The sequence below is a fragment of the Aegilops tauschii genome, chromosome 2, assembly GCF_002575655.3.
Source record: "Aegilops tauschii subsp. strangulata cultivar AL8/78 chromosome 2, Aet v6.0, whole genome shotgun sequence".
Classification (NCBI taxonomy): domain Eukaryota; kingdom Viridiplantae; phylum Streptophyta; class Magnoliopsida; order Poales; family Poaceae; genus Aegilops; species Aegilops tauschii.
In genome coordinates this window covers 289,220,439-289,245,671 of record NC_053036.3, presented here as the reverse complement: position 1 = coordinate 289,245,671, position 25,233 = coordinate 289,220,439, and the positions used below count along the sequence as shown (strand labels likewise).

At 44.6% G+C, this 25,233-nt stretch overlaps 1 protein-coding gene across 1 annotated transcript; it reads right to left on the bottom strand.

Moving 5' to 3' along the window:
- Nucleotides 1–4,158: 4,158 nt before the first annotated feature.
- LOC109755644 (THO complex subunit 4D) lies at nucleotides 4,159–22,243 on the bottom strand. Its single transcript, XM_020314539.4, has 6 exons — nucleotides 22,154–22,243; nucleotides 19,162–19,416; nucleotides 18,910–19,068; nucleotides 13,111–13,179; nucleotides 12,838–13,022; nucleotides 4,159–4,760 (listed from the first exon to the last, which is right to left on the bottom strand). Exons 2-6 carry the CDS (start codon nucleotides 19,306–19,308, stop codon nucleotides 4,511–4,513), a joined length of 810 nt encoding a protein of 269 aa, XP_020170128.1. The 5' UTR covers nucleotides 19,309–19,416; nucleotides 22,154–22,243; the 3' UTR covers nucleotides 4,159–4,510.
- Between the last annotated feature and the right edge of the window lie 2,990 nt (nucleotides 22,244–25,233).

Genomic DNA, 25,233 nt, shown 5'->3' with positions numbered 1-25,233 from the left:
CTAGGTGGGGCTGCGACGTGTTGATCTTCCGCGGCCGGGCATGACCCAGAAAAGTGTGTCCGGCCAAATGGGATCGAGCGTGTTGGGTTATGTGGTGCACCCCTGCAGGGAAGATTATCTATTCGAATAGCCGTGTCCCTCGGTAAAAGGACGACCCGGAGTTGTACCTTGACCTTATGACAACTAGAACTGGATACTTAATAAAACACACCCTTCCAAGTGCCAGATATAACCCGGTGATCGCTCTCTAACAGGGCGAGGAGGAGGGGATCGCCGGGTAGGATTATGCTATGCGATGCTACTTGGTGAACTTACCATCTGCTCTCTTCTACATGCTGCAAGATGGAGGTGGCCAGAAGCGTAGTCTTCGACAGGATTAGCTATCCCCCCTCTTATTCTGGCATTCTACAGTTCAGTCCACCGATGTGACCCTTTACACATATACCCATGCATATGTAGTGTAGCTCCTTGCTTGCGAGTACTTTGGATGAGTACTCACGGTTGCTTTTATCCCTCTTTTCCCCTTTCTATACCTGGTTGTCGCAACCAGATGCTGGAGTCCAGGAGCTAGAGCCCCCGAGGATGATTCTACGTGGAGTTCGGCTTCGAGGAGTAGTTAGGAGGTCCCAGGCAGGAGGCCTTGCCTTTTCAATCGTTGCTACTTTTGTGCTAGCCTTCTTAAGGCAAGCTTGTTTAACTTATGTCTGTACTCAGATATTGTTGCTTCCGCTGACTCGTCAATGATCGAGCACTTGTATTCGAGCCCTCGAGGCCCCTGGCTTGTATTATGATGCTTGTATGACTTATTTATGTTGTAGAGTTGTGTTGTGATATCTTCCCGTGAGTCCCTGATCTTGATCGTACACATTTGCGTGCATGATTAGTGTACGGTCGAATTGGGGGCGTCACACTAGTGTCCGGGTCTTCCACAATTGTAGCAATTACGATCACGACTAGAAGATCTTTTCTCATTGTAGGACCTTACTTGGAGCTTCTATCTTTGCTTCTACTCTTGTAGAATTTGTTGAAGTTTTTCACCGTTAGACTTTATTCCTCCTTTGGAGACTAGCTTGTCACTTGATGTTGTAGGAGCATCACTTGAAGCTTTGTATGCACCACTTGACTTGTTGTGGAGCTCCTCCTTATCCTTGAGTGACATTTCATGAGCAACAATTCTTTCAATGACTTCTGTGGGCTTGAGATCTTTATAATTGGGCATCATTTGGATCAATGTGCACAAGGTATCATATTTTACCATCCAAGGCTCTAAGGATTTTCTTGATGATGAACTTGTCGGTCATCTCTTCACTTTAGCCAGCAATCTCATTTGTGATGAGAGGAAGGCTAGAGTACATTTCGGCGACTCCTTCACCAGCCTTCATCTTGAACTTGTCAAGTTGACTTTGAAGCACGTCCAACTTGGATTCCTTGACGGACTCGGTACCTTCGTGCATATCAACCAAAGTATCCCATATTTCCTTTGCATTCTCAAGGCGGCTGATTTTGTTGAGTTCCTCGGGGCACAAACCATTGCAGAGAATATCACAAGCTTGAGCATTGTATTGCAACATCCTCAATTCTTCCGTGGTTGCTTCATGATTTGGTTCTCTACCATCCTCAAAGAATTCACCTTGCAGGCCAATACGAACAACATACCAAACGGCGGGGTTATGACCAAGAATATGCATTTTCATCTTATGCTTCCAACTAGCAAATTTGTACCATCAAAATATGGTCCTTTATGCTGATAATTACCCTCACTAGACGCCATACTCTCCTAGGTTGTGAAACCAATACTATGGTGACCAAAGCAATGGAAACCAAGGCTTACGGAGACCAAAGCTCTGATACCACTTGTAGGATCGAAAGTATGTCTAGAGAGGGTGATTAGACTACTTGACCAAATAAAAGCTAATATTTTCCCAATTTTAGTTGTAGGCAGATTTTAGCAATTATGACAAATCAAGCAACACCCTACACATGCAATTCTAAGAGTATAGCTGCGAAAAGTAAGACATGCACATGTAAGTAAAGGGAATGGTTTGGAGAAGGCAAACGCAATGGGGACACGGTGATTTTTGGCGTGGTTCCGATAGGTGATGCTATCGTACATCCATGTTGATGGAGACTTCAACCCACGAAGGAGAACGGTTGCGCGAGTCCACGGAGGGCTTCACCTGAAGGGTCCACGAAGAAGCAACCTTGTCTATCCCATCATGGCCATCGTCCACGAAGGACTTGCCTCACTCATGTATATCTTCACGAACTAGGCGATCTCATTGCCCATACAAACTTCTTGGTTCAACTCCATATCATGTCGGAGGCTCCCAAGCGACACCTAACCGATCTAGGAGACACCACTCTCCAAAAGGTAATAGACGGTGTGCTGATGATGAACTCCTTGCTCTTGTGCTTCAAATTATAGTCTCCCCAACACTCAACTCTCTCTCTCACACACACACACACACGGATTTAGCTATGCTAGAAGAAGGATTTGAGTGGAAAGCAACTTGGGAAAGGCTAGAAATCAAGGTTCAAATGGTAGGAATGGAACCTCTTGATCTCAAAACATGAGTAGGTGGTTCTCTCTCAGAAAATGAGTAGTGGAAGTGTAGGCATGTTCTGATGGCTATCCTACTGAGTAAGAGGGGGTGGAGGGGTATAAATAGCCTCCACACAAAATCCAACCGTTACACACTTTTGACCCAACTCGATGGCACCGATCAGAAATCTCGATGGCACCGACCTGTGTAAAAGATATGAACGTTGGAGGTCTCGGTGGGACCGATAGGGAACAACTCGGATGAATCGATGTGCAATGGTTAGGGCAAACCTCGTTTCGGTGGCACCGATTGCATCAACTCGGTAGGACCAAAGTGAAGCAATAAGGCAACAGAAAGGTTGGCACGCCCTCTCGTTGGGATCGATTGCAAAACTCGGTGGGACCGAAATAATTGCAAGTTACAGAAGATTTGACAAGCCATCTCGATGGGACCGATTGCAAAACTCGGTGAGACCGAAATAATTGCAACTGGTTATAGAAGGTTGGGCAGGCCAAACCGGTGGGACCGAGAACCATATCAGTGACTCCGATTTGTTAGGGTTTGGCAGAGGCAGTGTCCAGATGAACTCGGTAGGTCCAGATGGAGAAATTTTGATGGGGCCGAGTTGGAATGTAGGGTTTTGGACATATTTGGATAAAGAAAGTGGTTAAGGGTTTTGGAGCAATATCATTAAGCACTTGAGCAAATAGATCATAATCAAAATCTCATCTCTTTTTAATAATATTGGCTTTCCTATGGACTCAATATGATCTTAGATCACTTAACAAAAAATATACCAAAAATGTAGAGTCTTGAGCTTTTGTCAATTCATGTCCTTAGTATTTTGAGAGGTCCACAATCAATAATCCTTGCCATGCCAATCATTGAACATCCTGAAATCTTTAACTTGAATGGATATTAGCTCAATAAGATATATGTTGTTATAAATTACCAAAACCACTCAAGAATTAGTTGCAATTTCAGCAAGCAACCAAATACTTTCCCTCCATACCAAAAATAAATACCTCAACTTTAGTATAACTTTAAAAGAAATATTATTACTCCCTCCGTTCCCTTAATCCCAAAGTGTCTCAGACTTTAGTACGACTTTTGAGGGAGTATTATTATTTTTCATTGTGTTTTTTACCAGCATGCTCTTTTTGGTGATTTTATCCATTCAATATTTTTATATTCTTTTTATCCGGATATTAAATATAGTCTGCCTTTTCTTTTGGCCAGGCCTGTCAAAAACAACACAAAGCAAAGCCGTCAGCTAGAAGAAATTCAATAGAAATGAAAATGCCCAAATATAAAGTAAAAAAACTAAAAAGCCCAGCCCAACAAAATGCTGCATCAATCCAGACAAAAACAGCACATCTACAAGAAACAAAAACAGTTGCTCAAAAAAAACAAGAAACAAAAACAAAAATACAAGAACAAACCAAGCTAAAAAAGGTGTGCTGCATAGGAAAAAGGGACCACACAAAGGGAGATATCACTTAGATGTGACATAACAAAGTCTCATCTCAATGAGCCTTAGACGGATCTTTTTGCAGAACTCGGTTTTTTTATATCTAAAGATTCAGTTAGACAATCCAAACAAGATGATACGACATATCCAAGATTCAGTTAGAAATTGAATTTAACAAGAACTAGTTCTTTGTAATCTTACTATCCAAATAAACCCCAAGAGAACACCCCTGTTTCAAAATTAGGTAATACGGCATATCCAGCACGGAGTAGGGATATGAAAAGCACAGCAGATGTAAATGTCGAATTAATGCCTTCCAACTTTTCTCAACATGGTACCTGACGACTAAAAGCAGAAAACTAATAATGCAACAATCTATGTATATACTCCCTCCGTTCATAAACAAGTGACGTGGTTTTAGTTTAAATTTGGACTAAAACCACGTCACCTATATATGGACGGAGGGAGTATAAAATATACGGACTACATCAGAGCCTCATTTTTGCTTCACTGCTGCTGCATGATACTGCTCCAGTTCAGCATCAAGATCCGCAGCAGAGGCCGGAACTCGGCTGCGATCATGCCCTCTGGCTCTGCCCTGACCCCGCCCACCACCGTCCTGCACAGTGTTTCCAGGACGAACGTTGCCTTGAAACATTCCTCTTTTGCCAGCACCGCCCTGACCACTGCCTCCAGAACGACCATTACCATGAAATGGCCCTCTCGGGTCACCTCTCTGAAGCAAACTGCAAAAGGAGTACCAAACTAATGAATGTATGGTGTAAAAAGGCCTGCCAAAAATAAAGCTGGTTTTACATTCACTGCTCAAAAGGCCTGCAGAGCCAAATCTATGCCAGTTGACATGCAGGCTACAGAATGTGGTTGACATCTGGTGAGAAAATGTACACGTGGGTCGGTATCTACAGGCATGTGGCTGGAATCAGTTTTGCAAATCCAAATGAGGAGCCACAACCCTTAAGTCCATAATCAGAATTCTTCAGGTGCAGAAAACTCACGTTCAAACTTCATTTATGTGCGGTGAAACAGCCTCTGGACTACCGAGTAGATGCAACTGTCCAAGGTCAAAATCATAAAAAACCTTCGTCCCAACATATAGGTTAACTTTCTTACAAATAGTCATTTCATGATGCCAGTCCATGAGGGAATCAAGAACACACTCGTTATTGCACTCAAAACCCATCGCCTCTGTGGCCTGCATGGGCGTGGCCCCAGCAGCGCCAGGCTCCGCGCAAAGAACAAGGAACCTGACGGACCTGATGCAAAGCATCTTATGGACATCACCATATCATTTCGTCACGCAACTTTGCCACCTTGTGAGCCATTCCATTTTTTGCAATTACCTTGAACCTACCGAGACTAGCTTATCGAGTATTGTCGGGTATCAATCACTTGCCTTGCACGACTTTTTTATTTCATTGATCAGAGGTGTGCTTTCTATCCTCGCATTATCTTGATGGCAAATCTTGGCTCAAAGAGGAAAGGCAAAAGGAAGAAAAGTATCACAAAAAAGAGAAAGAAGAAGCTTGTTAGCAAAAGGTACAAAGAGCAATAGAAATACAAGTGCCAAGGATACTCGTAGGAAAACATCAAGTTCTGGCAGTAGTATAGCAGTCAAGTGGTTGAATCCTTGCCCTCTACGTGCAACCAAAGCTAGCGTCTCTCCTCAAGTTTGTGCACCATGAGCTTAGTCTTCGTTGGGGCATTTTGTATTGCTCATTTTCCTCAATATCTTTGCAGGTGCATATTTTTCTTTTGCCTCTCCGTCCTCATTTGTGATATCCAACCATACAACAAGATAGCGGATTTCCAACCGAGATGACATGTCATCCTACAAGAGGCAAGATAGCGGATTTGATGTCATCCTACTCCATTGATGTCATCAAGTACTCCATTGATGTCATCTTGAACTTGACGTTTCACCTTGCTATCTTGATGTCATCCTACAAGAGGCACTAAGATCCTCAATGCCGATGGAGAGTACGAATCTTATAGTGAAGGAGAACTGAAACCTTTGGATCATGTTGCTCGACTCAAGTCCCACAAGAGTCGTCTCCAAGATCTCGACACTTCAACAACAAAATGACGATGATCAAAGATGCCATATCTTCTACATCAAAGAAGGAATCCAAGGAAGATCCATCAAGGACATCATTGATGGTGGTAGTTGGCACAATTTGGCAAGTGAATAACTATGCTCCAAGTTGCATCTTAAAAAGAAGCGCCATCCTCATCCATACAAGGTCCAATGGTTTAGTGACTCCGACACTATCAAAGCGAAACACACGGTTGAAATCTCCCTCGAGGTTGGAGCATATTAAGATACCTTGGAGTGACGTGGTCCCAATGACCTTTTGCCATCTTCCATTGGGCCGCCCTTGGCAATTTGCCCATGGGGTCATGCACAATGGGTGAACCAATCATTATAGTTTCAAACGGAAGGGCAAAAATGCGTGCTTCATCCCATGATCAAGAAGAGACTAGTAAGGGAGTGACCCACCAAAAAGTTATATAATCATTAGCTAGTTATCCCTAGGCAGGTCTGGCCAGGGCAGGGATATGGACGCCATTTGCTCTTCTCTAAAGCCTTCTTAAGGCATTTGTATGATTTAGCTGTCAAAGGTATATTTGCTTCTGTTTTATGAGTTATATCTTGGTCGTCGTATGACCCTTGTATGGTATTCATTCATTAATTTGACTCTCCGGAGTTGTATATGCATGTTCTTGCGGATCTGTATTGGAATTATGTTGTGATGCTTGCTTTCCACCCACATGGCGTGAACGTTGTTGTGTGAAGGTGGTGTCTTAGGATCGATATTATGCAGATGCTAGCAGATGCACTAGATCTGCATACTGCCGGTCCCGAGGCGCTACACAGGGCCGCTACCCCGACATACGTCTAGCCTCCACTCTTTACACAGCCCCCCTTCACAGTCCTCTGGGGCCATTGCCCCGCCATACTCCACCTGCGAGTAGGCCACACAACCGCATAGCCGAATGACCTGACTGCCTTGTAACCCAAGCCACGCCAGCCAGTCGCCAGCGGCCCCCAATGGCCATCCCGACAGACACGCCAAATCAACTCCACGAGTCACACCAGCCAAGTCGACATAGACCACCACTCAATCAGCATCAAGCCATTGATCGTCTTCGTACTGCCACTGCCTCCGCAGTCCCGACATTCGATCCCACTGCTGCGGAAGCACCGCACCATCTCCCGGGCCCATCGCCCAAGCATCCAACACCCAAGTCCACTCCTGGCCTGAACCACTCAAGCGCATGCCTCACTTCCAGCAGCATCTAATCATTAATATTCAAAGCAGCAAACTTATATCCTTTATTTTACCTTTTCGAATCTCCACGGTGCACCTAAGATATACCTCACATCCTCAGTTTCTCATTTTATGTTATCGATAAGTCCTCCACCGAAGAGTGGCAGCAAACTTATGTTCTTTATTTTACCGTTTCATATCTCCGCAGTGCACCTAAAATATACCGCAACATTCTCATTTTATGTTAGCGATAAGTCCTCCACCGAAGGGTGGCAGAGTTGCTGCATGCACAAACATGAAAAGTTTTAAGCTGGAAACGTCTACCAAGTGGAAAATGTGCCTGATTGTCAGAACGTGCTGAACTATAACACAATCTTTCGCTTCGCATTTTTTCGCAGCTAAATGAGGAAAAAGAAAAAATATCGTACGTCAGATTTGTTTGGCTACTTCTAGACGCTTCCACTCTAGTGTAGTATTTCTTTTCTTTTCTAACCTACCTACTGTTTTCTGGAGTCCTCTAGCTGTGAGTAGCTATGAGTAGAATGGTGAATCTTAAATGATATTTTTCTAGAGTGTTCCAGCTATAAGTAGAAGTATGTAAAGGCTTCCCAAAGCCCTATAAATAGAGGTCCTCACCTCTACTTTGTAACCACACTATGTACCCCACTACCTATAATAGAACTTGGTGTTTTTATCTAAGATCTTGGAGTAGATCTTGTGCTCTAGGAGTTCTGAATTGAACTCCAGCTGCCATATTGGCCTACATTCGCCTCTAGAGCGATATCTAGCGCAGCACGTTGAAGTAGTTCCTTCAACTCTTGTGTGGTACACTTTGTAGCACCAAGGTGGAGTTGCTCCTCCACAACCCTGTGCTGCTTCAGGTGGTATCAGAGCCTCGTTGATCCATACTAGTTCTATGTCCTCTTTGAGAGCAAGCAATGGAGCAATTGGAGAAGAGGATGGATGCTGCAGAACAACAAATCAAAGAGCCGCGTGAAGATCTTAATTGGAGATTTGACCAGCTGGTTGAGATGATAAGAAAGGGTGTTCCCCTCTACTGCCAATGAAGGAGATTCATCTAAAGAAGAAGATGTTCAACAAAGAAGGAGAGGTAATCTTGAACAAGGCCACCACAACAACGTGCAGTCCAGCGTAATTCAAGAAGGCCAATTTATGTTGAAGCTCCTGAAGGTGAAGAATATGATGATGCCCTTGAAGAGCCTGATCTCTATGCATATCGGAGAGTGCCCAACCCTACATATGCAAGGGATACATACAAGGTAAAAGCTGAAATCCCAACTTCTAATGGAAATGTTGATATTGAAGGGTGCCTTGATTGGTTATATGAAGTGGAGACTTTCTTTGAGGTCATAGAGGTTCCGGAAGATCGTAGAGTTCCTTTGGTCGCTTACAAGCTGAAAGGAGGAGCCGGTGCATGGTGGTATCGCGTTCAAGAAGAACGCAGGCTGAGAGGAGAACCTCGTGTGAGAACTTGGCGACAATTGTAAAGTCTTTTGAAAGGGAGATTTTTACCCGCTGATTATGACCAGATCCTATTTATCCAATTCCAAAATTGTGCTCAAGGAAATAAGACTGTTTCAGATTACACGGAAGAGTTTCTAAGGCTACAAGTGAGGTGCAACCTTGCCGAAACTGAAGATCAACAAGTTGCAAGGTACATCAATGGTCTCAATGATGCTATTCAAGATCGATTGATGATGCAACAAATCTGGTCCATTAATCAAGCACAAGCTCTAGCCTTGAAGGCCGAGAGGTTTGTGAGGATGATAAAGACAACTAAGGCTCCATATCCTCCATATCCTCATACCGAAGGCTCGTCTAGGGATCACACTAATGGACTGGAAGAAAAGACCACTCCACCAAAGGCAAAACGACCCATCTCAAAGCAAACAAGAGGCAAGGGTAAGGCAAATGAAGGCACGAAGTGCTATAAATGTGGTAAAGAGGGACACATATCCAACGGTTGCCCACTAAGAAAATTTGTTAACACAACTATCCATGATGGTGAAGACGATGAGGAAGAATACAAATCTGAAGATGTAGAGGGACAAGAGGTTTGCCAAGAAGAAGGTGTGGAGGTGGTATGTGTGATTCAGCGTCTCCTATGTTCCACACCACAGCCTGACGACACACAACGGAAGAAAATATTTGAGAGCAAATGCATGGTGAATGGCAAGATATGCAAATTAGTGATTGATAGTTGCAGTTGCGATAATCTTATCTCCCAGAAGTTGGTGAACCATTTAAAGCTTGAAACCTACACTATTGGATGGATCAAGAAAGGAGTGAATATGAGAATCACCAAACAATGCAACCTGCCACTTTCTTTGGGAAAGCATTATCGCTCAAACGTGTTGTCTGACGTAGTTGATATGGATGCCAGCCATGTTCTTCTTGGGAGACCTTCGCAATTTGTTGTGGATACTACACACAAGGGCAAGGAAAATTCTTACTCTTTTCATTTGGAACAGGAGAAAGATCATTATTCTACCAAACAAAACTGAAGGTAATACAAAAACTATGTTAACTATCTCCCACACCTCTCATGAGTTTATGGAAGACTTGAAGGAGGCTGATTTGTGTGTTGCACATACTAGGAGAGCCACAAGGTCTGCCACCGATGAGAGGAATTCAACATAGAATTGGCTTAATTCCGAGAGCAAGTCTTCCTAATCCTCCACACTATCGAATGAGCCCAAAAGAGCATGATATATTGAAAGTGGAGGAATTGCTGCGGAAGGGGCACATTCAAGAAAGTATTAGCCCATGTGTTGTACCAGCCCTGCTCGCGCCAAAGAAAGATGGATCTTGGTGCATGTGTACCGACAGTAGAGCCATTAACAAGATCACTCTAAGGTATAGATTCCTTATTCACCATATGGATGATATGTTGGGTAAGCTTAGTGGAGCAAGAGTGCTCACGAAGCTAGATTTAAGAAGCGGATATCATCAAATCCATAAGACTCGGGGATGAACGGAAAACAACCTTCAAGACAAAGGATGGGTTGTTTGAATGGTTGGTCATGCCATTTGGACTCTCAAGTGCACCAAGTACCTTTATGCACTTGATGAATCAAGTCTTTTGACCCTTCTTATCCCACTTTGTTGTGGTCCATTTCGATGACATCTTGATCTATAGCAAGGATGAGGATGAACACTTTGATCACATCCGGAAGGTGCTAGAAGTACTAAGGGAAAATGAGCTCTACGCCAACTTGAAGAAATGTGTTTTCCTGCAAACACAACATCTTTTCATAGGATTCGTCGTAACATGTGACGGTATCCATGTTGATGATTCCAAGGTTGAAGCAATCCAAGAATGGCCAACTCCAAAGACCATTTCTGAGGTAAGAAGTTTTCATGGCCTTGCAACTTTCTATAGACGATTTGTGAAGAATTTCAGCACTATCATGGCACCAATTACCGAGTGCCTGAAGAGGAAAGTTCCAATGGCAGGAAGCGGCTGAAGCTAGTTTCAATGAGATCAAGCAAAAACTCTAACAAGCTCCTGTCTTGGTGCTACCTGATTTCAACAAGACTTTTGAGTTGGAGTGTGATGCAAGTGGAGTAGGCATTGGAGCTGTTCTATCTCACGAAAGGAAGCCCGTTGCTTTCTTTAGTGAGAAGTTAAGCGAAGCTAGACAGAAATGGAGTACCTATCAACAAGAATTGTATGCCATTTTCAGAGCTTTGAAAACTTGGGAAGTCTACTTGCTACCTAAAGAGTTCATTGTTTATAGCGACCATCAATCCTTGAAGCATTCTAGAAATCAAAAACATTTTGACCGCATACTAGCAAGATGGGCAGCATATCTGGAGAGGTTTAACTATCTCATCGTTCATAAATCTGGGACAACTAACCGAGTGGCCGATGCTTTGAGTCATCGTGCAAGCCTCTTGACTTCTTTTGGCTCACTTTGTGGAAGCAATTCAACACTGAATTGAAATTTTCTAGCACTGCTCATCCACAAATAGATGGACAAACGAAAGTGGTAAACAAGTTTTTGGGTAATCTGATCCGTTGCATTTGTGGAGAAAGAAAGGGACAATGGGATTTGGCTTTATCTCTTGCAGAGTTCTCCTACAATAACTCCAAGCATAGATCCACAGGAAGGAGCCCTTTTTCCATTGTCTACACTAAAGTTCCAACACATGTGGTGGACCTGGTGAAGCTACCATCAAGGGAAAACTCAAAATCAGCATTGTCCTTTGCTAATAATTACACTAAGTTATTTGAAAAGATTCATGGTGTTTTGGAAGCACAAAATCAGAAATATAAACAACTTGCTGACTGCAAAAGGAGGCCGAAATCATTCCAAGTTGGTGATAAGGTGATGGTATACCTCTGAAAAAAGAGGCTACCTTTAGGTGTTAAAGAGAAACTTAGGCAGCGAAGGTATGGACCCTTAATGGACCCTTCTCTATCGTGAGGAATGTAAATGATAACGCTTATGTGATAGATCTTCCAAGCGACATGCGTATATCCAACACTTCCAATGTTTCGGACTTCGACTCTCTACCATCCAGAAGAAGCGCTCTATGAAGATAACTCGAGGGCGAGTTCCAAACAACTAGGGGAGAATGATGAGGAACACTAGATGAGGAAAAAGAAAAAACAAATCGTATGTCAGATTTGTTTGGCTACTTCTAGATGCTTCCACTCTAGTGTAGTATTTCTTTTCTTTTCCACCCTACCTAATGTTTTCTAGAGTCCTCTAGTTGTGAGTAGCTATGAGTAGAAATGGTGAATCTTAAATAATGTTTTTCTAGAGTGTCCAGCTATAAGTAGAAGTATGTAAAGGCTTCCCAAAGCCCTATAAATAGAGGTCCTCACCTCTACTTTGTAACCAAACTATATACCCCACTACCTATAATAGAACTTGGTGTTTTTATCTAAGATCTTAGAGTAGATCTTGTGCTCTAGGAGTTCTGGACTGAACTCCAGCTGCCATATTGGCCTACATTCGCCTCTAGAGCGATATCTAGCGCAGCACGTTGAAGTAGTTCCTTCAACTCTTGTGCTGTATACTTTGTAGCAGTAAGGTGGAGTTGCTCCTCCACACCCCTGTGCTGCTTCACAAACAAAAGCCCTATATTACAGATTGCAATCATCACCACGTTATTAGATAATTTAGACTGAACAGCCTAGCTCTGTGAATGCTATCACGCAGCAGCGGTAGGGGCACCTACTCACTGTGGCTACACGATCACGGAGAATAATGATCAGAAGTGTTACCAACGAAACAATTTAAAACATTGACAAACATAAACAAGTGTACTGGAATCTAAATTTCTACGTTTCCAAACTCTGCTACTCTTCCATTTGGCCAGATGTTAGGTTCAGGACACAACTTAACCAATTTGATGCATTAAAAATGACAGATTGCTTCAAAGGATTAGAAAAACATCAACAGGTGTAGTGTAAGAGAATGTCCTTATATGAGCGAAAAGGATATCCCATTCTTTGACAGTGATTAAACCATACATAAGAAATCTAATTAGAAAGACTAACCTGTTTGGAGTTGCATTGTAGTTAGAAGAAGTGCCGTTGTACATCAAAGGTTCTGTTGGGTGTGGCTCGGTCTTATTTCCAATGAGCTCTATCTTCATTGGCTTCCCATCAAGCAGAACACCGTTATATCTCTCAATAGCATCCAAAGCATCTACTTTTCTTGCAAAGACAACTTCCGCACTTCCCTAACAGGAAAAGAGTCAAGAAAGATCTGTGGTGTAGAAACTACAGATGATATATGATACTTGGAGAAGACATTGCTCAACAATCTACCTGAGACTTCCCATCCTTATCGTAGTTAACAGAATAACGTTTGAGCTCACCAATCTCTGAAAAGAGTTCCTGACAAGATAAAGAAAAAACGAAGCCCATCGGCTACAATCACATAACAATTAAGTTATGTGCTTAAAACAAATGTAGAGTTACGTGTTGTCTGCTTTGGTCACAAATTCATAATACTTCTTTACTTCTCATGATGAGTAATTTCACTCTGGGCCATGTATTATGGGACTTGGGTTACTTTGAAGGACAAAATAAATAATAAATAAATTGGAAGTATGATATTTGTATAAATATATCACAAATTCACAATGACCATGTTTAGAATGGACATTATCGCACTGACTCGCAACTAATCAGTCCTATGTGGTCACACCGAACATGGTTCAATGGTACAAGTATGCATGGTTCAAAGTGCAACGATTTCATTAAGTGGTTCAGAGTGACTCAACTTTTATAACATCCATGTTGCAGTTGGGCCCATAGTTTTTATCACAATATAAATATGCCATGGTAAAACTCGCAAAAATATAATTGCTATTTGTGATCAATCTGTTTGTACAATCTTTGTGTGACCCACTCTATATATTCAAATATATAGGTTTACTATTCTACAACCTCCATAACCTGACTGTAGAGGCAGTACAATAGATCGAGTCAAGGCAGGACACATTGTTATTGGAAGGCAGTGCAAAACTAGCTGTAGAATAAGTATTATGCAACCGGTTGCAGAATAGTAATACTCTATTTTAAATATATTATTTATCAAAGACTGGAAAGCATGATCATATTCTTCCGTGGTGATCAGAACTCGTTTGGAGGGAGTACATGAGCTCAATCTGTCACATGGAATTATGAAATCTGTGGACCAATAATCATGGAGATTAAGAGATGGTCTCTCAAGGAACACTTCACACTAAAATTATTAACAGATGGTCAAGACCTAAACTATTCCAACACTGAAAATCTGTATGAAATTCAAAGAACAAGCAGGATTAAGCCGCTTAGATCTGGGTTTCTGTTACATGGAAAGGAAGAAGGTAGGTACAGCACGCCACAGGTGGCTAGGGTTTAACCCAATTACAAAAGCGTAACCGAAAATGAATGAGGAGAGGGCTTTATAGCCACTACAGTGCGGGAGCAAGTGAAAAGTAGAGCAACAGGAATTAAAGCAAGTGGGCCATTGTCGGACGATCAACAGCGACACCAAGGGCTTGGTGCTTCGGATGGTCGATCAATGGTTAAGGAAGCGGCCCATTGGCAAAGCGGTGTCGTGCGCCATCAGCCGATGGATCAAAGATCAACGTGAAAAACAAGCTACCAAGCAAGGGAACAATAGAAGTGGATATCTTCAGTTAACTTCAGAACAGGGCCTGACAATTCAAATAGAAGTGGATATCTTCAGTTAACTTCAGAACAGGGCCTGACAATGACAATTCCCCCCAGGTGAGACAGTACTTGTCCTCAAGGCTGGAAAGATGGAAAAACCTTCTGGACAAACGCCGAATCTTCCCATGTTGCTGCTTGCCTGCTTCCACCGGTAGATTGGCCCATTTTATCAGCCAGCGAACAACTGAGATGCTGATTGCAACCTGTGGCCTGCGAATGAGCTTTCTCCCTAGCACAGCTTCAGGCTCCATCTGTATTACGCCATCAACATTCACTAATGGGACATGAGGAGAGGGAATGACCTGAGGTCCAAGGTGTGTCTTGAGCTGGCTGACATGGAATGTGGGGTACAGCTGACACCCTTCTGGTAGGAGCAGTTTGTATGTGGTATTCCCAATTTGTTCAATTACTCTGAAAGGCCCATAAAACTTGAGAGTAATTTCACATGCTTATGTAAACTCAGTGATGTGTGTCTATAGGGCTGCGGCTTGAGATATGCCACATCACAAGTTTGAAAAGATTTGTCTTCACTTTTTCTATCAGCATAACACTTCATTCTTTGTTGTGCCTTTAGTAAGTTGCCCTTTATGATTTCCTAGGCTGCTTGTCTGCTCTGAAGCAATGTGTCACTTCACATATAGAATCAAGAAGAGAAGATTCAGCAACCATAGGAGGAGACAAACCATAAAGAGCTTGGGATGGTGTGATTTCAGAGAAGTATGGAAGGTGGTGTTGTACCACCACTCTGCCAAAGTGAGCCACAGCTCATTCATTTCTTTGGCTGTTGAAAGCTCATGCACCTTAAATAGGTTTCCAAGCACTGATTCACTCTTTCGGTTTGACCATCAGGTTACATGCCTATCAGTCACAATCACAGTTCACAAGCCAAGTAATGTAAATATGTTGTGAGAGAAAGCTTTAGCCACACTTTTCAGTTTTCACGTAGTAGGATGTTTCATGGGAATAAAGTGAGCATACTTAGTAAATCTATCAACCACCACCAATATCGTGTCCTTATCTACTACCCCTATAAAAGAACCAAAGGGGGCAGATCCAAACTATCTCAACCATTTAATCACGCGATCTAATGGTGCATAGTCTCCCAATGTTGAGCGCCAGCAAGCCACCAATCCCACCGATCAACCCCTAATCCTGCACGGTTAAGCCACTAATCTTGGTCCTGCCTTTCCCCACCCATCCGGCCCACCTCTCCCGTTCAGACGGTACGCACGACGCAGGGCGCCCCCATCGCCGATGCCAGAACCACATAGGTCAGGGCCGCCAACGGCGACCGTCGTTGCCGACCAAATTCAAAGCACCATGTCTCCCCGATGGACTCAAACAGTGCCGCAGTGAAGATGGATTCTGCAGCGTGGGACATGTCTCTCCTGCTGCTGCAAGGCTGCTTCGACCCAGTGTACGCCGCTGCTCGGCGTTTTGGTGAGCAGATACGCCAAGCCAGATGATGATGTCATGTGTGCAATATGAGATAGTAAGTTAGGAAGGTAATGTTGGGAGACCATGTTGAGGGCATGGTGTTTTGTTCCACTTGAGCCGACCTAGGACCCAGGATCTTGGGCACTTATGTTCAAGAATGAGCGCTCTAACCCACATGTGGGAGTGGTGTATGCCCCCCCCCCCCCTCCCACGGGTACTCGAAACTGTAGGCTTTTCCAAGAGCCGCACGCTGGTTTTACTTTTGTTTCTTCCATTCGGATCCACTAGGTGGTTGACCACAGTTAGGGGCTACAACCCCTGGTGGTTCACAAATTGTGGACAGGCAGACAGCTGACCTCAATTCGAGGCAACAGTCAATCATGACCACTTCCCACTCATGATTGAGTCTTGACTCGGAGAGCCGGTAGGACACTTGATTGACTCGTCGGGTGGCTTTCTGGTCTTGGATATACCTAGGGCAACAACGTGTCTCTTTCAAATCTTCCGGTTCATACCTATAATGGGCCAGCAGGTGGTTTTGACGGGCATGCGTGTGGGTAAATTGGTGCAACCCTGCAGGGATAAATCTATTCGGATAGCCGTGTCCGCGGTTATGGACGACTTGAATCGGTCGACTTGATCATAGCACAACTTCAACTTGTAATCTCTAAAACTTGCCCACCCTTAATATTGTTAGTTAACAGAGTCGCACAACTTCAAATAATTAATAAAAGTTGCCAAGTAAGTGCCTTGGGGATTTTCTTCGTGGGTGATCCAAAGGGGAATGCAAGGCTCTGTGATGTGTGGCGATAGGATAGAAGCTCACTATGGGTGCAGCCTGTGGGGTTGTGTTGCACCACGTTTAGCGTAGTTGGTTCTTATACGCTCTCATTCCTTGTACCTGATAAGCGCAAGATGTAGCGTGTCTCTATAGGTGCTAGTGCTTGCTGCCGCTAAACACCTTACCCCCTTTGATACCTGATGCATAAATAGTGTAGGTCTCAGGTAAGTCTTGCGAGTACAGCTGACTACTCACCTTGCTTAATTTACTCTTTTACGTGGATTGCCGCCAATCCAGCCGACAGCGATTCAGGAAGCAGGTTTGATGATGGATGAGTTAGCTGGTTATCATCCCATACTCTTTTACCTGGATTGCTGCCAATCCAGCCGGCAACGATTCAGGAAGCAGGTTTGATGATGGACGGCGTTAGTTGGTTTTCCAACATACCGCGGCCTGGTTAGCGATATGGACGCCTTTGCTTTAGTTTAAGCCTTCTTAAGACAACTAGTATTCTTACATGTCTAAGGTCTACTCGCTTCCGTTGTATGAGTTATATCTTGAACGAAAGGCCGTTGTTGTATTCATTCGTTAAATTTGACTCTTCGAAGTTGTTGTATATGTATATGTATATGTTGTTGTTGTGGATTATTTCGTTATTTTGTGTTGCGACACCGACCATCCTGCCACATGGCGTGCACGTTTCCAACGCGTGCGTTGTGTGAAGGACTGAAGTGGGCACCTTAGAATCGATATTATATGGAGGCTAGTGGAAGATGCTAGATCTGCATAGTGTCGATATACAGGGATGCTACAGAAACTCCTTAACTCAATGACATTAGTGGGAGCAGGCCAGTTTTGCACAGCCTGAATTTTAACTGGATCAGTTGACACACCTTCAGCGGCAATCACATGACCCAGCATCAGCCTGAATGAATGTCCTTTAATACCCAGTCAGCGCTAGAAAGCTCCTCAACTCAGTGACATTAGTGGGAGCAGGCCAGTTCTGCATAGCCTGAATTTTAACAGATCAGTTGACACCCCTTCAGCAGTAACCACATGACAGGGTATTCCACCTGAGTTTGTCCAAATGAACACTTACTGAATTTAGCAAATAGTTTGTTGCTTCTAAGAATGGAAAACACAGCAGCTAAATGTTTTAAGTGCTCAGCCGTTGAGGAGCTGTAGATGTGTATATCATCAAAGGAAACTACTAGAAATTTCCTAAGATAAGATGCCAGCAAAAAATTGATCAAGGATTGAAAGGTTGCTGGTGCATTAGTAAGGTCAAAAGGCATTACTATATATTCATAATGGCCCATGTAAGTTGAAAATGTAGTTTTGCAATATACTCAGCTTTCATCCTTATTTGGTGATACCCACTCCTAAGATCAATTTTGGAAAATAGCTCCAGGAGATCTTCAATTACAGGAATTGGATATTTGTTTTTCACAGTTTGACAAATGAAAGGGCAGACTCGGCCCTTGCTTATTCGAAAGATCAGACGGGCAAGCTACTAGCTATCACAACTTGGTACGTATGGTGGGAGAGAAGGCAAGTGGCCCATGATTGAATCAGTACAGGTGCCGGCACGGTCCGCGCAAGCTATTCTGGCCCTGTGCCTCAACTATGCTAGATCAAGGAAGAAACTGAGTGGGATCACTCGGCACAGCAGGGAGAAGCTGCCAGAAGACTTTGTGGTGCTCAGCGGTCATGTTACCTTATACAGTGATATTGCAGCAAGAAGCTGCACCTATGGCTGAGGCTCATGCTCTCCGGGACGGTTTGCTATTGGCAGGAGATATGGGATCTAATCGTATTGTTGTTCAGTCCGACTGCCTGGAGGTTGTGGAGACCATGCGATCAGACGGCAATTCAATAGGCCAAACAGCAGCAGTTTATGAAGAATGCACCTTCTTATGTCGTGGTTTCGCTAGAGTTAAGTTTGATAATTGTCCGACGGAAGCCAATAGGGCAACGCATATACTAGCTAATAATGCAGTTGGATACCTTGTTAGCTTGTGGCAACACGATCCCCTTGTTGGAGGGAACTATTTTGACTAATGAATATATTGCCATGATGGCTTTCCCCCAGAATAAAAATATAGCTAAGATATTACAGTCAACCAACAAGAATAAGGTATTGGCATGAATCTTAAGAGCAATAGCAACAGAAGAACAGCAAGCACCTGGACGTCCTCGACGGTGACGCTGGAGTCGAGGTTGGAGATGTGCAGCTTCGTGCCCGTCTCGAGTGCCTGTGGCCCAGCCACCGGCGGTGGCGGGGAGGTTGCCATGGCGGCAACGTGCTCGGAGTAGACACCGTACAGAGAGTCGGCGGTGGCGGCCTGGATGGGCGGGCATCAGCTGGTGGAGTTAGGTTTCTTGCGCAGGGAGGAAGGGCATGAAGCCCGGTAGGGAGTGCGAACGCGACGGCGTACCTTGGGAGCAGACGGCGGGTAGGGCATGGTCCGGGCGGACGGCGCCGCCCGGCGGGTGGGCCCGGAAGAGAAGGCGGGGTTGGCTTTGGGCCTGGACTTGGATTGCTTGATGAGGTCGTCTAGGGACATGTTCAGGCCACTCGACATGGTCGCTGGCCGCGTGAGGGGGAACGGGCTCTACGGCGGCGGCGTCGAAAACTAAGGCAAGGTTGAGATCTGGCGGCGGCGGCGGGGGTGTGTGCGCGTGTGTGTGGAGGCAAATTTGACAATTTTGACCTCGAAACGAAATAAATTCACAGAATGAACTGGGTGCGAAATTATTTCACACCCCTGACCCTTTTGTGTAGCGTCCGCCACGCCGGCGCCACACCCTACGGTGCAGCGCCTAGCTCCACGGCGTTGCACCACTGTCCATCGTGGCAGCCCACGGGCCCGCACCCAGCCGTGCAACGCCTCCGAGCTAGGCGCTGCATCTGTAATGTGCAGATCCTAGCCGCTAGGCGTTGCACGTGTAATGTGCAGCGCCTAGCGGCTAGGCGCTGCACTGTGACTTATCCAGCCACTTGGCTGGGGCCCCCTCCCCCTCCCCCACCCCCCACCACACACTCTCTCACTCTCTCCCCGAGCTTTGCCCCCTCTCCCACTCTCCCCCCTCTCAAATCTTCTTCCAAATCTTGCAAATTTGAAGAATTTGTCCGTGGATTTCGAAGTCAAACCCTCCCTCAAGGTAATAATCTCCGATCCCCTTGTTTTGATCAAAGTAAAGTTCTCCCATTGCTCATTTGTTGGTAGTTTGGGGAAACCCTAGTTTAGTTTGGATCCAGAGATTTGCATGGAGATGTGAGATGTTTGTTTGCCAATTTCTATGATTAGGTTTTGTTAGTATGCTAGGGTTATTCTTATGGGTGTTCTTATGTTGGTGCTAGGGTTAGGTTTAGGGCTAGGGTTATGGTTAGGGTTAGGTTTAGGGTTAGGGTTATGGTTAGGGTTAGGGTTGTTGTTTCATATATATATTAGGGTTTGTATTCGGTGTTAATCCATGGATTAGTACTCATGGAAGCAATGTTACCTTGTGTTCATTGCTTATAGGGATGGGAAGAACATGTGTGTTTGTTCATCATGGGGACAAAGACGCCTTTTTTGAAAGGCAATAAAGAACCGGACCCGGATGAGCTTGACATTGTGTTTGATAGTAGTCCTAGCTATGCGGAGCTCTTGCAACAAGTTAGGAAAGATTTGAATTGGATGGACCCTAGTGATATCATTGAGTTGGAGGGAAGGCATAATGTTGGTTTTGGAATGCACATCCGTTGGAAGACAATGCGTGTAAACTCGAAGCAACGTTGGGTTGCATACAAGGAGACGGTGGCCGAATCACTAGACAAGGCTCTTGAGTTATTTGCAACGAAGAAGGTTGAGTCAAGTTTGCATTTGGACTTGAACCGGAACCCCTCCCCTTTGGTTGCTAGTAGCCCCCCACCCTTGAAGCAAGATGAAATTGTTGAACCTCTTTTGACCCAAGAAGTGAGGCCAACATTGAGCCCGTGTAGAAACAACCAAGATGAATCTTTGCAAGAGGACAACGATGAGTATGCGGACGATGACAATGAAGTTGATCTCCATGACAACAATGTGGGTGATCTCGACAAATATCATTTGCAAGAGACAATGGACCATTCCATCCCTTTTTCCCGTGCATATGCATCGGACTCTGATGACGATGGTCCCGATGAATAAGTTGATGCGGAGGGGTTCACGGTGAAGGAGGCCGAAGCTTTCGAGAAGGTATTTGGTCGGGATCATCGGACTACATTGTTCAAGGATGTTAGTCTCGCGGATGAAGCCGTGGTAGATGGTGGCCAATGTGTAGCTCTTGGGGTTAGGCCAAGCTCTCACCGTGATTTGGTAGACGACCAGAACCGGATTGCTAAAGGTTCTAAGTTCGACAGCTTGTTGGATTTGAAGATGTGGCTCGACAACTACTCGGTTACGCATTATCGTCCACACAAGGTGGTGCACTCGGACGTCAATGTGCGCTACACGGTTGCATGTGCATGTGAAGATGAAAAGGAGGTCCAACTTGGACTTAAAAGAGGCCGTGGTGGTGGTAGAGGTCGTGGAAAGGAGGTCCAACAAGGAGTGGCAAGACGTCGTGGCGGTTGTCCGTGGATTGTGCGTGCAAGACCATGGAAAGGAGGTCCTACTTGGCATGTAGTGAGTTGTGTGCCAACTCACATGTGCCAAGGCAAAAGGGTGGATGGCAAGATTGTGTCCCAAGACCACAAACAACTCACGTCCGAGTTCATCGCTTACAGGCTCTCGAACTCAATATCCACACTTCCAACAATGAGCGTCCAACATGTCATTGACCTTGTGAAAGCCATCTTTCATTACCAGGTGAAATACGGCAAGGCATGGAAGGCGAAGCAAGCCGCATTTAAGATGTTGTATGGTACATGGGAGGAAGCATACAACTGAATCCCTAGGTTGTTGTTAGCCATGGCCGTGACAAACCCGGGCATGGTTCATGTGGTCGAGCCTCATGGGCACCAAACAACGGTTCATGAAGGAAGGAAAGTCAGAGTATTTGGCCGTGCTTTTTGGGCGTTCGAGCAATGTGTGAGGGCTTTCGAACATTGTAGGCCGGTCATCGCAATTGATGGCACGTTTTTGACCGAACAATACAAGGGCACCTTGTTGGTTGCGATAGCAAGTGATGCCAATAACCGAGTGTTGCCATTGGCATTTGCTTTGGTTGAGGTGGAAAACAATGACAACTGGGAGTGGTTTCTGCATCTTTTGAGGACAAAGGTGTTACCCGCGGTGGACAGTGGTGCAACGCCGCGGAGCTAGGCGCTGCACCGTAGGGTGTGGCGCCGGCGTGGCGGGCGCTACATAAAAGGGTCAGGGGTGTGAAATAGTTTCGCAACCAGTTCATTCTATGATTTGCTTTCGATTATAGGTCAAAATTGTCAAATTTGCCGTGTGTGGATGCGGGCGGGCGCCTCCGGACAAGATCTCTTCCTTCTCCGCAATCACCCTGTAGCTTTTTTCTTTTTGATCGAGGGAACACGCCCGTATGTTGCAACGGAACGTCGTCTTCATTCCTTTTTTCTCTCACACACCTAGATCCATTGCACTCCATCTATGCCCTCTATTTTTTTTGAGAGAGAAATTTCCAATCTATTCATCAATCATGGCAGTACAGATAACACAAGAGGTAATAAAAATTACAACTAGGTCTATGGACCACCTAGCGACGACTACAAGCACTGGAGCGAGCCGAAGGCGCGCCGCCATCATCGCCTCTCCATCACCGGAGCCGGGCAAACCTTGTTGTAGTAGACGGTCGGGAGTCGTCGTGCTAAGGCCTCAAAGGACCAGCACACCAGAGCAGCAACCATCGCCGATGAAGAGAGTTGTAGATCGGAAAGATCAAACCTGGAACCACACAAACGAAGACGAACAAAAACTGGATCTAAATAGATCCACCGAAGACCAACACCGGCTGAATCCCATGAGATCCGACGGAGATGCATCTCCACACATCCTCCGACAACTCTATTCGCACCATCGAGACGGGGATAGGACATGGGAGACATTATTGCTACCGAGGGACATCGCCGCCGCCACACAGCCCCAACCAAGACGTTCAACCTAGCAAAAACGAGAACGGGTTCCCTCCCGTCGGCGGGGGGGCGAGATCCTCCGCACCTCCACAGGCCAAAGGCCATTGAAGGCGGAGCGGATCCGCGACGATGCCGACAGGAGGAGGAAGGAGACTTTTCTTGAGGGGGAGGAAAGTCGTGGCAATGCTGACCGTGTCTTGTGTGTAGAGAGATGATTCCCTCTATTTCAACTGTTGCGGACAGAAAATTTATTTACTTCTAGAAAAGAGCATCTTCTGTCAAAAGGTGTTGATCTTATCAATCGAGTCATTAATTTTTTGGATCAAGATTTAGTGAGGCAAATGTTGTGGCTAATTGCGCTCAAAGGATGCTTGTGATTCCCCTCCTTATGCATAATATGACAGATTTCATTGCTTGGAGCTATACAAAAATGGATTGTTCACATTTTATTCGGCTTATTTGGAGGAATGGAACAAACAATATGGGAAATTGCAAACAAACAAATGGTATGGTAGAACAAATGTCAATCCTATTTTGGGTAAGATTTGTCAATTATCTTGTCCAGCAAATGTGAAAATTTTCATTTGACGTATTTTGCATGGAACCCTACCATGTCGTGTTACGCTTTCTAATAGACATGTGAAAGTTTCGTCCATCTGCCCATCATGATTGAATGGGCCAGAAGATACGAATCACGTGTTGTTTCTGTGTAAGGCAAAAGAGATTTGGGAGAAGTTGCGATTGCATAGGACATTAGTAAAGCATGCGTTATTGATCGTGCGGGAGAGGCAATTTTGGAGTTCTTACTTCTTATGCCAGAGCAAGAACTATCTATATTGGGCATCTAGAATGTACGCGAATTGATCGCTATAACAACTTGATATTTATGGTGGGACAGATGTAATCTAGTTCATGAAGGAAAGTCTCAGGATGCAAACCAAACTTCGATGGGGCTCGTGCTATAACAGGAAACTATGTTAATGCACACTCCCCGAAGGTAGCAAATAGAATAGAGACATGGAGAAGACCTCCTATGGGTTTTGTGAAGTTGAATGTCGATGCTTATTTTGATCATGACCTGCTTAGGGGCACGCTCGGGTTGTCCTTAAAGATGACAAAGGAAGGTTCATTATTGACGGAAATTGAAGGATGAATTGGTGTGCAGATATTTTGACAGCAGAAGCGTTGGTTCTAAGACTTGGCTTATTACTTGCTAAGAAAACGGGATGCAATCGTCTTGTTGTTAACACTGACAATATGAAAGTGATTGACATAATGGAGAATGGAGGACATTCAGCAGGAGCGACGGCAGTCCTATTCGACGACTGTTATGTTATGGCATGTGATTTTCCTCTTATTATCTTTGAACATTGTAATAGGAAGTAAATAAGGTTGCTCATAAACTTGCTAGGTTAGCTAAATTCTCTGTAAATGGTTTGAGAAACCAATGAATGATATTGTGTCTTTTCTTATTGACGATGTAATCATTATCTTGAGTAAATAAAACTGATGTTTTTGTTTTAAAAAATATGGCACCCCATCGTGTCGCCGTTTATTCTACTTATCGTCCTCTTCTTAACCATCCTTGCATTATGTTATTGAATGAACCTCAACAAATTAAGAAATAAAGTGATGATTGAAACCTATTATCAAAATATTCTCATAATACGAAGAAGTTGAGAATGTTATGAGAACAAATAAATAACACATCGACTGGAAATTATAGTTGTTCCAAAAAAACTAAGCATGAATAATCATGTTTATTAAAAATTTAGGAAAACACCGGTGGCGGGATCTACCTAAACGAAATTTGCGCTGTCGTGTCGGACTACGAGGCCCCCGATTGATTTGATATGCTCGTGTGTAGTAGTACTTGGAGGCCCTCGTCGATCAATCGATGCATCCTCGTGCACGGTAGCAGGTGGAGGCCCGATCGATCGATGCAAATATCTCATTATAGCCTCTGCGTACTCGACGGCGATGCGCGATTGTTTAGAGAAGGTGTATGCATGAGCAGAGACCCATGTTGCGATCATGAGAGATAATGTAAGAGGCCCTTGTACGCGGTACTGATCGATCAAGTTGGAGACTTTGCATTACAGAGAACCCGACTGATCGATCGATGCGAGACTCCCTCTAGCGATGTTGCTTGCTTGGTGGCGGTAAGCCGTACACGCGAGTAGAGACCCTGTTGCATCGTTTGCAGTGGTTGGGGGCCCTTTTTGAATCCATGCGAGAAGCCTTGTACGTTGAAGAGCACCCATGGGTTGTTGCGCCCCTCGCATTCGATAGTTAGAGTTGAGACCCCAGCTAGTTGCAAGGAGCCATCTCGACGTGTACACCACCTAGTTATTGGCACATAGTACCTGCACCCCAGTTGGTTGCCTCTCGAAGTATAGTACCCTATTGGTGCCGCCCACGATACTCCCACCCTAGTCGGTTG

Excerpts from the sequence above, each read along its gene's own strand:
- LOC109755644 (XM_020314539.4), bottom strand. The coding sequence starts at position 19,308 with ATGTCGAGTGGCCTGAACATGTCCCTAGACGACCTCATCAAGCAATCC. Across the intron at positions 13,180-18,909 it reads TCACCGTCGAGGACGTCCAG|GAACTCTTTTCAGAGATTGG; the intron begins GTGCTTGCTGTT and ends TTATCTTGTCAG. Across the intron at positions 13,023-13,110 it reads ATAAGGATGGGAAGTCTCAG|GGAAGTGCGGAAGTTGTCTT; the intron begins GTAGATTGTTGA and ends TTTTCCTGTTAG.